This window comes from Conger conger, chromosome 13 (genome assembly GCF_963514075.1).
Source record: "Conger conger chromosome 13, fConCon1.1, whole genome shotgun sequence".
NCBI lineage: Eukaryota > Metazoa > Chordata > Actinopteri > Anguilliformes > Congridae > Conger > Conger conger.
The window spans coordinates 14,457,654-14,470,933 of record NC_083772.1 but is presented as its reverse complement, the minus strand read 5'-3'; the positions used below and the strand labels follow the sequence as shown (position 1 = coordinate 14,470,933).

At 39.5% G+C, this 13,280-nt stretch overlaps 1 protein-coding gene across 1 annotated transcript; it reads left to right on the top strand.

Moving 5' to 3' along the window:
• Window positions 1-6,247: 6,247 nt before the first annotated feature.
• On the top strand, window positions 6,248-10,446 carry LOC133108415 (homeobox protein otx5). The gene is made up of 3 exons (XM_061217927.1): window positions 6,248-6,344; window positions 9,159-9,310; window positions 9,808-10,446. Exons 1-3 carry the CDS (start codon window positions 6,248-6,250, stop codon window positions 10,444-10,446), a joined length of 888 nt encoding a protein of 295 aa, XP_061073911.1.
• The last annotated feature ends 2,834 nt before the right edge of the window (window positions 10,447-13,280 follow it).

Below are 13,280 nucleotides of genomic sequence, written 5' to 3'. Positions count from 1 at the left end.
AACATGGAGTTTATAAACACTGATTACAAATCCCCCACTCAATTCACCTGTTCTTCATCACAAAGAAGAAACCTGATCAGAACTATACATATAGTGTAGTATATTTGCTCTGTCAAATGTATCCCCTGGAAAACATTCCCATTCTCACTGACCTGGGCTTCAGAAGGCCCGTGTCTTTGGAAAAGGCTTTGCTAGGAAGCCACACAAACCAGGAAGCTGGTCCAAGGATTTATACAATTAACAGAGACTAATACACTACAATAGACTACAATAACCACCCAAGAACATGTAATACATTGCCTGGAGATGATAGATATGAATTTGGATGCTTATGAAAAACATATTGATGGAGATTTTTGGTTAAAAAAAAGGTCTACCTTTTTTCTACTGTATAACAGTAGAAATGTAATAGATAAAGTAAGAGGCATGAAACCAAATATATATAGGGACAGCTGTTTAGTGTGTGTGTCTATTTGTGTGCATTACAGAGTGTGTGTGTGTGTGTGTGTGTGTGTGTGTGTGTAAGAGTTACAGTTTGTGTGTACATGTGTATTAGATTGTGTGTACGTGTGTAAATGTGCGCATGCATGTGTGAGTTGGAACGTGTGCCTCTATACTGTAAGTTAGTTTGTGTATGCAACAGTTAGAGTTTGTGTGTATATGCATTTGTGCGTGAGTTACAGTTTGTATGTGTGTGTGTGTTTGTGTGTGTGTCTATGTATTTGAGTGTGTGTGCGTGTGAGTTTGTGGTTTCATAGATTAGATACAGTAAGCTGCTTATGTGGTAGCTGTGTCCTTGATTTGGAAGCGCCTCTGGGTCCTAGTGCCCCGGGGACACGCTGCCCACGGTACATTTCGTCCTAAAAACAAACGTAACTGTCCTGTCTCCCGAGCAGTAAGTCCAGTCTCACACACTGCCCTGCCTGTAACAGAGAACGCAACCGTCCATTTTGTTTATTCCATAAGGAATACAGCCGGCTGCGTGCCCATCTGAATGTGTGTTAACAGGTGATGGAGCAGGTAACTGTGCAGACGTGAAGAGCAGGCACTCTGTTCAACAGACTAGTCTACACCTGCTGTGACATCCCACTACATATTATGACCATTATGATGATGATAATGATGATGATGATGATTCTTCTTCTTCTTCTTCTTCTTTTTATTCTTCTTCTTATTAATAATATTACTATGAATATTATTATTATCTTATAAAACAAATTAAAGTTGAATGTAGAATATACGTTCGTTCCAAAATACGTTGGTTAAATAGGCAAATTAATCGCCAATAATCTCTATTGTCCATTTTTTAGATTTCCAGCGTTCATGACAAGATACAATTTCCACCTCAAATTCCTTTGTTCATCCATTATGACAATTACATGAATCCATACACTAGCCCTGATTGTGACAATACCTTATTGTCATGGATTTTGTCATTGATGTATTTATGCTGCTACCATTCTAATTCCCTCGTGGGCGGTTAGTGAAGTTCATTCAACTCTATTCTTTTCCGTTGTTGTCATTGTTTCATTACATTTGTTGCAAAAAGACAGATGATGTTAGTGGTCTTGATTATGTGTCTGCCGGTTACGCAGCGTTAGAAAATATATGTGCAATTCGGCCCTTTGTCCTAAACAGCAACTACCTGAAACATATGCTGAAGGTCAATGAGCAGCGCGTCTCACAAACTGACAGAAACTAATACCAAATCGGACTTCCTATCTATACTATTTAAACTATTATTAACTATTTCACTTGCATTGTCAAATATGACATAGATATTTAATTAGTCGCATTATCTGCGAATTATCACTGAAAAGAGGTTTTATTTAGCATATCTGATTTCATTCGGTATAGGCCCATACATTGTAGCCTACAGCTTTACAAACAACAAGCTGACTTGCAAAACTCAAAATATCTTACATTTGGATAAAAAAAAAAACATCAGGTGGTAGGATTATTAGTTCCTTAAACAGAGGGATGGTGGCTTATTGAATTTTGTGAAACACAAAAGTAGATTTCATGACATCCAGGCCACCCATTTTCAGGGTCGATAAAAACTTATGTTTTTGTGAAAGGCATAGACCTGCATGAACACATCAGAGTTCCATACATAGGTAGTGTGCAACATTCAATCTTTAATGAAGGATCAATTCATATCTACTGAAGAATACATTTGATGTAGCAGTAGACTATTTGTTATTTGTTACGTTTGTTATTATTGTATTATGAAATCCACAGTCGTGTAATTTATTTTGAGTGATAGATAAAAACAAAGAATCAAAAACGACTAGGCCTGCGACAATAAATGATTGAAAATACAGCATGCGCAAATTTTAAAAATAGAAACTATACCTATCAAAATCTAGTAAGTCTATTTATTATAAGAAATTAATAACTCAGACTTTCCTTTGAATTGATCTATTATAATTAGTGTCATTAAAAACAATGCATCCGTCGTTTATCAATATCAGGCAGGTTATGTCGGCAGGGATTTCATTTCTGTTCCACGCGTTAAAAGCACATTCGTTTCGGCTACATCATAGCCTGTAGCAGATAAAGCACAATTGCTGTAATTCGTATAGCACATGTGTAAGCTTACATTGATAAAGAAACAACAATAAATATTATTTTAATTAATATTAATATAGGCCTATTTTAATGTAGTTCATCAATTTACCCGCAAATACATTAAAGACAGGAACCCAGAAAAAGATTTTTAAAAGCATAGCTACAGAAAGGACCAGCACACCAGTACAGATGTCGACTCGGGCAGACAAACAGGTGTGTGTGTGTGCGCGTGTGTGCGCGTGTGCGTGCGTGCGTGTACGCGCTTGTGTTGCGCGCGCGCTATAGAATTCTTCAGAATGTGGGAATGTCAACTTTTCAATTCTTGTCTCCCGTTTCTATTCATTGTTCTCATTAGTCCTTATCTCATTTCGCACATGTCGTGTTATGCTTCTTTAACATATTCTTAACAAAAGAAGAAACCAAGAAAAGAGTTATAAGTCCATGCGCAGCGAGCGTTCACAATGTGCGTAAAGAAAAGTGTAAAGACCAAACCGTACCTGTAAGATGAGCTGGTGCTGCAGTCGCATGCAACAGGTATATTCCGCTGTTAACGCATAGGCTACTGCACACAGGCAGACGCCACAGGTAAAGATATTTATTTGAGATTTAAAATGTTCAAATACACGCCAGTATAGTCTCTCTCTCTCTCTTTATATCTCCGCTTTGGCTTTACAGATTCAGATAAACCCCTTATACAGTTTGGGCTGTACATGGGTCTGTGTGGATTTTAAACTATAAGAAATCCGATTCAATTAACAAGCGCAGAGAATCGGCTTTAGATACTGCGAAATTGCCTGGTCGCAGGCAAGCATCAGACTATATCGAATTGGTCAATGACTGCGGAGTTATTCATATATATATATTAAATTTTATTTATTTATTTTAAAGATGCAATATTTCACAAATGAATTTCAATACGTTTAAATTAAATGCAGATATGGTAGCCTACACTTCATACGAAATATTAATGAACGTATTTGACTGTTTTTTTGTTTGTTATTTGTTTACATTAAAACAAGAAGTAAAAGTAATTAAAATATAATAGAAAAACTGACCTGTCTTAAATAGCTCAAAGAAATAAATAAGTAAATAATTTTCAAAAATCTGATATTAAACATTTTCAGTATTTCGCTACTTCACGCAAATTCACAGAAATCATGCGTGGAATAACTATAATATGTAGGCTTCTGTATAAGTACAATATGTGTTATGTAGTTCCCGTATATAATACATGTTTTGGTGATTTTAAGTTTTCTTACAAATGGGCAGGCATGGACAAAAGTATGAGATCTTAAATTATGTAATTCCTCATACATCTTTAACAGACAGGACATTTGACCTGCCTGCATACGGCTATGGTTATTTCATATTCAACATGACATGAAGCAAACAGTGCTATCCTGTCAACATAAACAAGACCGGGGCAAGACGACAATAAAAAACGTAAATATCTCTGTCTTCTCATACATTTTGGCAATTAATAAGTTTGACTGTAAAAAGCACACCTATAACGTTAACTGCTATCCGCCTACGGCGAGCCAAATATTGGAATAACCCGTTGGCCTATACTTGTTTTATATAATAATAATAATAATAATAATAATAATAATAATAATAATAATAATAATAATAATAATGTGCACACAATGATGGAAAGAGGAAAGGGGAGTGTGTTAGGGATCAGCAGGGGATTTAGCGGAGAACAACGCAGTCTTTGTGTCTTTATAATCCCGCTGCGACTCGACACAAGCACCCCGCCCCCCTCACCCAAACCTCGCCACCCAATTATTTCTGTATTTTGCAAGCCGGATGAAATTCATGAAATTTGTTTTTTTCCAGACCAGTGAAGAAAGCCTTATGTGGATATGGACTTGCTTTCGCTTACGAACGCATAACATTTTGGTCCCAACCTGGCATCAAGATGAACGTTGGCATACGGAAGTCCAACTGTTGCCTCTTGGTTTTGTTTAATTCGTTAGATTGTAGTAATGAATAGCTATTAGTAAATAGCAAATCCATAATTTACTTCCGTTTCAGATTTAACAGCATGTATCCATGAACATGTTTTCACAACAAATAAACGGAATACTGAATTAATGGGGCGACGTGAGTGTAGTATTTATTAATCATTCCAATTAGGGGAATTTATATTGCACTGACAATAAAAGGAAATTAAATGTTTTCAGTAGCACAAACGAAATATTATTTCGTGAACGCGTCAAAGAATATTTCCCGATTCAGTTTAGGCCTACATTTGTTGTTTCATTTGCTTCCAAAAAACTCACGTGGAGATTCCTTCTAGTTCGACCAATAACTACGAAAACAGGTCAGGTGATTCTGGGTGAAACAAAAGTTCACCTTTTGCTTCTAATGTTATTATGCAGTGAAATGTTTTATTATGAAAAGCTCTTCAGAGACACCGTTGGTATGGTATGTGTGCGCTGGATGAAAAACAGAGCCTAATAGGGCTGCAAATAGCCTGCATGCCATTAAATTAGTGTCGATGTATATCTTAAAACATTCAAATATTGGGGCGAAACAAATATTGAAGTATGCGGAGGGAGAATCTCAATCACATATCCATATAAATAAAATAACATAAAATCGCAAATACGAAAAGGCCACGACACAGTTCGGAAAGTAACGGTCTCAAAAGATGATGTGTATTTAACAAATATATAAACTGAAAACTAAAGAATGAGGAAAGCCACAATAATAGCAATCATCCCGAAAGAGTATAGGCTAAGTTGAAATATCAAATTAAGTATACAGTGTGAGGGTGCGCGCGCATTTCACAGGCGAAATGTCTCTGCTAAACACAAGTAGCCTAATTAATTGAACATTTGATTGTAAAGTGATTTACCTTTACTTTTGAGTCTCAGACTCAAGAGATTCATTTTAAACAAGTACCCGTGCAAGAAAGACACGCGGACATTCAATGGCGCAGTACAGTGCAGTATTGGAGAAGTATAAAAAGAGGGGGAGGAGGAGGAGGAGAGAAACGCGCAAGGGCCAACCCTTCGCGAGGAAAAAAAACGGAGAGAGCGAGAGAGGGAGGGGTCAGCGTATCCACTCAGTAAGAACTTGTCTCTAATTAGCCAACCCCTTTCTTGATGCTCGCAGTTAAGTGGTCTCACCCCAACTCAGCAACACTCGCAGAAGGAGACGCATCTTAACCCGCGCAGAGAGACAGGGATAGTAGAGTGTAAGGGACCAACAGAATCGCGGAAGGAGTAGAGAGGAGGTGTAATTTCCCTCTTCAGCGCTCTTAAGGACATTAATATAAAAACGTCTGTAACTGCGAGATAAATATCAAACAGAAATATACCAAACGTTACAGTAATAGCCTAGTTCTGTATGAGGGTAGAGGGATAGAACATAAACGAAAAAAAGAGTACACACTTGTTATTGGAAGGTTCTACAGGTGTCTACACCGGCATTACACCTGTGCTCTCAGGCGAAGACATCAAGTGCAACTTCGGCCTCTGCGTCCTGCGCGCCCAAATCAGGCCGTTCGTGACAGAACGGAGAGTTGCGGACCACACGAAAAGTAGACAGAAAGAGACAGACAACCAGTGAGACTCCTTTCGGAGAAGGAAAACCCGGCCCCTGGCGTGATTGTGTATGAGAGAGAGAGAGGGAGAGAGAGAGAGCGTTTAATAGAGCCGGCACAGGCATGATGTCTTACATTAAGCAGCCTCATTACGCCGTGAACGGGTTAACTCTGTCCGGCACGGGCATGGACCTGCTACACTCCGCTGTTGGATATCCGAGTAAGTAGCATTTGTTGTTATTATAATGTATTTACTACCATTTATAACCGTGTTAATGAACGATACCTGTTGTCATAATGCAAATACTCTCCTTTGTATGACATACTATACGTGCGTAATTGTGTCTATTGCTTTAAGTGTAAGCCTTTATTAATAGCCATCATTGAAGCCTAACTGTTAGAAAATAGGAATCGTTATTTCAGACTGTTAGTCGAGTGTTATTCTTTTTGAGTTTGTGGTAGTGGCCTCCAGAAACTGATGTAGAATGGACTTTTACGCACCGTGAGTGAGATAGACGCGTAAAATGCTTTCAAAATTTAACTACAATAAAGTACAGGAAAACGCTATAATAATACGAATAATAGTCCTGTCAGTTGACCACAGATACAGTGATTCTATATATCGACAAAGAGACCTCAACAGTGGACGAAACTACTTTTTGCACTTTCGCCTCCGATGCACCTGAATTCCAAACGATACTGATTATGTGTTTGTGCTACTTGTGTGTGCGTCTGTATGCACTGCATGTTTCAAAGAGCAAAACACGACGTCTGTTTCAACTGTCTGAGAAAGGGATTTGAAACAAAGCAATGTCATGTGATGGATTAAAAATAACTTTAAAGAAATATTTATTTTAGAATTGACAGTATATGTAAACGTAAAGATAAATAATGCGAACTTTATAAGTTGTTTCTAGAGTTCACTTTTTGCACAATTGCAGATCCATCAATATAGTCCAATATATATAGTACTTCCTTATTACCCAAGACGACGTCTGTACACCTGTTCATTTTAGGCTATGACACACTACATATAAAAAGGAAATACCAAGATGATATAAATGTAACCCGCAGTCCGGAAACGTGTAATTTACAGTCACAGATAGTCGCCTCAGCTTTCCTTCTCGTTGGGACATTACGATGAATAACACAAAAATCCTAAAACTGGGCAAGAATTCATACGGCAATACATTATGCTAACATTACTTTCCATTAGGGGGTTTTAATGAACAAATATTTTACAACAAAGAAATGATTTATTATTAATATTTTGCACGGCATTCTGGCTATGTTTTTTCACAGTTAAAATTCCTGAAACTGTGCACTGTTTAGTTGTGTACTATTAATTGGATGAAACATCACACTAAACCACGGGACTTTCAAAACGAATATTTAAAGACTATTTTGTCCCTGATTGTACTATACAGCCTATTATAGAAGGAAAGAACTATGGAGGAAAATATTTCAATAATTCTAAAAAATCAAAACAATTGAAACGTATTTATAGAATATGTAAATTTGTCTTAACGACACACCTTTAATTGTTTATTTCTTCCAAAAATGAGGTATTTGTGGAATTAGGTTTACGTTTTAGATTCGGTGGGAGGCTGTGACAGCGTATGTGTGTCCGTCTTTGTTATAGCCTACATACTGTCGTTGAAATTATGAAGGATAAAGGATAGATTTACCGAATCTTGGTGAAAGAATAACCAAGTACGCAGGCTCAGATTATTTTTTCGAAATGCCTTGAACTTGTTAACGTAGCTGTTAAGTGTAGGCTGTTTGCTTCGGCCTAAATAAAATATAATGAAAGTAAAATATAACTATAAAATATAACTGTAAAGTTAAAAATATACTATCATGTTCACTATAGCGCACTACGGACTTCTAATATTGGCTACTTAGATTCCGTCTAATGCTGGGACTAAACGTCAATTTAGAGTGAATTCAGGCCCACCTCACTTTTTTGTCAGAAAAATATCCGATTAATTTAAACCAGCATTATTACTGTTGCATATGAACCACAAATCTAACACTTCAATGTTTAATTTAAAACATGTATCTAAGCACATGGCGATTAGTTTGTATCTGCTCCAATTCACTCTCTTAACACGTTGATTTGGACATTAAACCTCAGTTAAACTGTCATCTCAATAAAGCAAGATGAGGACACTTAAGCAACAGTGATTTTAACAATAAAGTATTGATGCAGTGGGCTACTCTAATTCCAGAGGTTATGAAAAAATAAATCGATAAAGATAACGTTACTTTGCCTATATTTTATGTAAATTTTAAGATATGGAATACTTCGTGCTTGCATATTGAACTAGCTACGTACATCTCAATCAAATGGAATCCAGTTTTTATTTAATATTTTATGCCCCATTAGGTTGCGCTTTAGGTGTGCCTTCTCTTCGTCCTATGTCAACATTTATACGCATTGTTAAAACGCAACTGTGCAAAAATTCATTATCAACTCTCCAGTCCTAATCACTTCGCGATTTCACCTGGAAAACAGTGCAGGGGGTGTTTAGATTTATTCATATTTCACACATATATCTGTTTGTCTATCAACATAACAACGTTCTCTCTTGTCTGTGCTAAGTCTATTCCAGTAATAGCCCACGTATGATAGGTCTTCTGTAACACCGACGTTTAGACAACAGTCATCAATCGTTTCCTGCCCATCTTATTCATTGAGTTTCATATCAGGTCACATTTCTGACCACAAAATATAAGGCAGGTTTCGTGAGCACAGATTAAACCTAGTCCTGGGCAACATTGAGTTTTGTATGAAGAACGTCCATTCAAAATTTAATTTAGTCTAGGTCTAGGCTCAATCTGTATCTGAAAAACTGGCCCATAATGATATATCTGTTTACAATGATCATATCACATTTTGAATGCATCAAAAATCCAAGTCACTTCAACTGACACATTGCGAACGCTACAGCTTCAACTCCTTCTGTGTTTTTAATGAGAAATACAGACCCAGAGGCTGGTGGCTAAAATGGAGGCTGCATGTGTATTTCAGACACCCCTCGGAAACAGCGACGGGAGAGGACCACCTTCACCCGCGCTCAGCTGGACATCCTGGAGGCGCTGTTCGCCAAGACGCGCTACCCTGACATCTTCATGCGGGAGGAGGTGGCCCTCAAAATCAACCTGCCCGAGTCCCGCGTGCAGGTGAGCTGGGGGTGCGAGGATGGGGGGGGGGGGCACCTCAGGTTGTTCATCTTGAACATTGGCGTAGTTTCGATTGGAGTGGAATTGATCCGCAGTGAATCAATGTTAATGCGTGATAAAATGGGCATTCATATAATGGGGCCGGTGGACCTCTCCAGAACTGTGCTTTGCTGGCACCTTGGTCCAGGTGTATACAGTGACCATATCACTACCCACAGTGACCGCACCATTTTCCACAGCGACCGTATCACTACCCACAGTGACCGCAGCATTGTCCACAGTCATCTTAGCACTACCCACATTGACCATAGCATTGTCCACGGCGATGTAGCATTGTCTACAGCAACCGTAGCGTTGTCCACAGTCACCTTAGCGCTACCCACAGTGACCATAGCCTTGCCCAGAGTGACCGTAGCATTGTCTGTAGTGACCATAGCATTGCCCACAGTAACCAAAGCATTACCCGGAGTGACCGTAGCGTTCTCTTTCTGACTCAGGTGTGGTTCAAGAACCGTCGCGCCAAGTGCCGGCAGCAGCAGCAGCAGAGCAGCGGGCAGTCCAAGCCCCGCCCGCCCAAGAAGAAGGCGTCCCCGGCCCGGGACGCCAACTCGGAGACCGGCGCCTCCGCCAACGGGCCCTACAGCCCGGCCCCGCCGCCCCCGGGCACCGCCATCACGCCCAGCTCCAGCAGCGCCAGCGCCACCGTGTCCATCTGGAGCCCGGCCTCCATCTCCCCGCTGCCCGACCCGCTGTCGGCCTCCACCACGCCCTGCATGCAGCGCTCCTCCGCCTACCCCATGACCTACAGCCAGGCGCCCGCCTACGGCCAGGGCTACGGGGCCTCCTCGTCCTACTTCACCGGCCTGGACTGCAGCTCCTACCTCTCGCCCATGCACCCGCAGCTGTCCGCCACCGGGGGCGCCCTCAGCCCCATCTCCGCCTCCTCCATGGGAGGGCCGCTGAGCCAGTCTCCGGCCTCCCTGTCCTCCCAGGGCTACACCGCTGCCTCGCTGGGCTTCGGCGCCGTCGACTGCCTGGACTACAAGGACCAAGCTGCCTCGTGGAAGCTCAACTTCAATGCGGCGGACTGCCTGGACTACAAAGACCAGAACTCCTGGAAGTTCCAGGTCTTGTAGAGAAACAGGAAGTGAGGAAGAGGAGAAGAGTAGGGGGAGAGGTGAAGAGCAAAGAAGAGAACAACTGGAAAAAAATTAAAATACTTAGAAGACTAGCACAGGGCTGACGACTTATTTCAGTCCATGACTGCTACAGACTGAGTACACTTCTTGAAAAGTTTTTGTTTTGTATAATTGCTATGCATAAGTGTTAAAATGCCTGGGTGTGTTATTTTCCATAGAAGACAAGGACACTCCTGCAGCTTGACTCTGCAAGGCCCGTGTGAAACTGTACTTTCATCTGCAGGCAAACATACCATTGAATATTAGTTTTGGTTTGTAGTGATAGGTACTGTAATTGTTTTACAACATAAAAACTATTAAAAAAACTAAAACAAATTTACAACAATTAAGATTGATAGAAATATCACATCTAATTTTGATTCACTGATCACTTTCAAACAACCTTACAAACATTTCTAAAAGTATAAATCAGCAGGATCAGTTACATACGGTATTCGCATATTTGCAAAAACACAGAAAAGGTAAATAAAGGACTTTCGGAAAGAAACGTGGAAATAAAGAAAAATTGACTGAGACTCATATACATCATGAAGGTGATTGCAAAACAAGTTAATTTTCATCACAAAATGAAATTGTTGTTTTTAATCCTTATATGTGATCTTTATGTGCGTGATTAAAACTATGAAGTTTGTATTTATAGTTGAATAAATTGGTCAATGGCAGTGTAAATGCAATAGACATGCAAAAAGCTGAGTGCAGGGTAGACTGGACATGACGGAGACTAACGCATAATTTTTGTAGGAAATCAGCATGCGGCAGTACAAGATCAGCACGTATGCGATCAGTGCTTCCACTTCCTGCTCTCTCCTAGGAACTTCTTAATGTTTTTTGTCAAATGTTCCATTTGTCAAATGATGATGTTGTGTTGGTTTGTTTATGTACAAAGCTGCTTTTCTTGATCGTGTAGTGATACAGCTATGAGCCAAATGCACTGGCACACAGCCGTGCATGGACGGGCCGGGGGCCGGGGTGGGGTGGGGTGGGGAGGCAGTCGATGTGGTCCTCTTCTACAAGCAGGAGAGGACTGGAGAGAGGGTGAAAAACTGATGGAACATACTGTGGGACACAGTGGCACAGAGAACAGTGTGACTGTTTCTGCTGCCCTGCCCTGAACCCACATGAACTCCAGAGGGGGGGTGTGTGTGTGTGTGTGTGAGGGGAGGGGGTGTTTGGGGTGGGAAGGGGGTAAGCCTCTTGTTCCAGAAGCTTTGATGCATTACACGGTGGATAGACTCCTGTATTTGCAAAGGCATCCTGGGATACCCAAGGAGGACGGAAGAAGCACCTTTTCCTCGTCCTGTCACATCCCATGTTTCAGAACTCTGGTGCGTCTGCTACTTAAGTACTTAATTTACCCTCGATGACTTAAATAACCCTGCTGCCGAAACAGTGTATTTATGACATTTTTGCTCGAGAAAAGTCTTGATGGAAAGAGAAGGGAAAAGCCACAGCTGCTTGACCTTTGCACAGAAGGTGTGTAGTTTCTCTAAGTCACTACCAGCGAATGAGTGAGGGGCTCCACTATGTATTCATGTATTATTTAAGTTTTTTTAGTCCTTTAACATTTTCATGTTACTTTAAATTTGTGAGTCCTTTTGAGTAAAATTGTGATCATTTGTTTGAAGTTAATATTCTTATAATTATTGTTATTATTACAATTATTATTACTAGTAATATTCTACACCTCTCATTAATATTCCTGTTATTTCACTTTTGTTTAATTTTGCAAATATTAAACTTGACTTGAAAGAAAATGCAATCATCTCAACAATGTTATACAGACAAGTCACAACACACAATTGAACAAATATATATTTCATAATGTCTAAAAAATCGCCATTGTTTTATTTTAATTTTATTATTTCTGGTTTCTAATCTTTCTTTTCTGGGCAGTCTTTTTCAAACTCAGGGGTTTAAATAATAAAGATAGTTAACATTAGGTAAACAATGCTGTGTATAGCTGTTAATCATTCAATTTAAACTATTCCCGTTTTCTAGTTGCTTATTGTCTTTTCATCCACAACAGTGTGTTTGTTAGTTTTCCCTGATGGTAGATTTTGAAAGTTAACATATTTTTGAGGAATTAAAGAAATGATGAAAAGACTTTGGAGTTAGTGTGTTTCATGATCAGAGAGTAGCGTCTATGTCACACAGAGCTGAAGGAAAGTTAATTGCCGGAACTGAAATATCTGAACGCTATAAAGATGCAGTGCATTTGACATGCAGCAATGTGTGATTTATTCAGATTTCCTGTTCATTTACTTCATTCTTTAGCACCATGTATGAGAAACCAAATACACAAAGCCAAATCCCCACACAACACAACATACATTTCCATTGGCATGGATTATATTTTTATTTTTGAATGCAATTTCATGGGGCATGCCTGATGAAAACTTTCTGTTGGGAGACGCAGCTGACCACAACTTGACATTAATGTTTTTATTATTTTGGAAATACAAATTAACTGTATATTATTTTTCAACATGGGCAACACAAAAAGCCCATTCTCATGTGGTATAACTCTGGCATGAAGGACCCCTCTACTTCCTGCATTCTACTTTTTAGTACTGACGCCAAACACATCTGTAACCAGAAGTCATATACCTATCTCTGATGACCTAAGCCTGTCAACCCTGCCTAATCAGTCATGCTTTAGAAATACGTTTAGAATTGTATGGCTCACCACAAAACAGGGATCATGTTGGATTATTCAGGATATGAATAGGTACTTTACTTATAATAGGTACGTCACTTAGAATAGTAGGTAA

What these genes read in the sequence shown, in the direction of transcription:
- LOC133108415 (XM_061217927.1), top strand. Translation starts at nt 6,248, where the DNA reads ATGATGTCTTACATTAAGCAGCCTCATTACGCCGTGAACGGGTTAACT. An exon ending in CTCCGCTGTTGGATATCCGA is followed by an intron (nt 6,345 to 9,158) that starts GTAAGTAGCATT and finishes TGTGTATTTCAG; the next exon opens with ACACCCCTCGGAAACAGCGA. An exon ending in TGCCCGAGTCCCGCGTGCAG is followed by an intron (nt 9,311 to 9,807) that starts GTGAGCTGGGGG and finishes TTTCTGACTCAG; the next exon opens with GTGTGGTTCAAGAACCGTCG.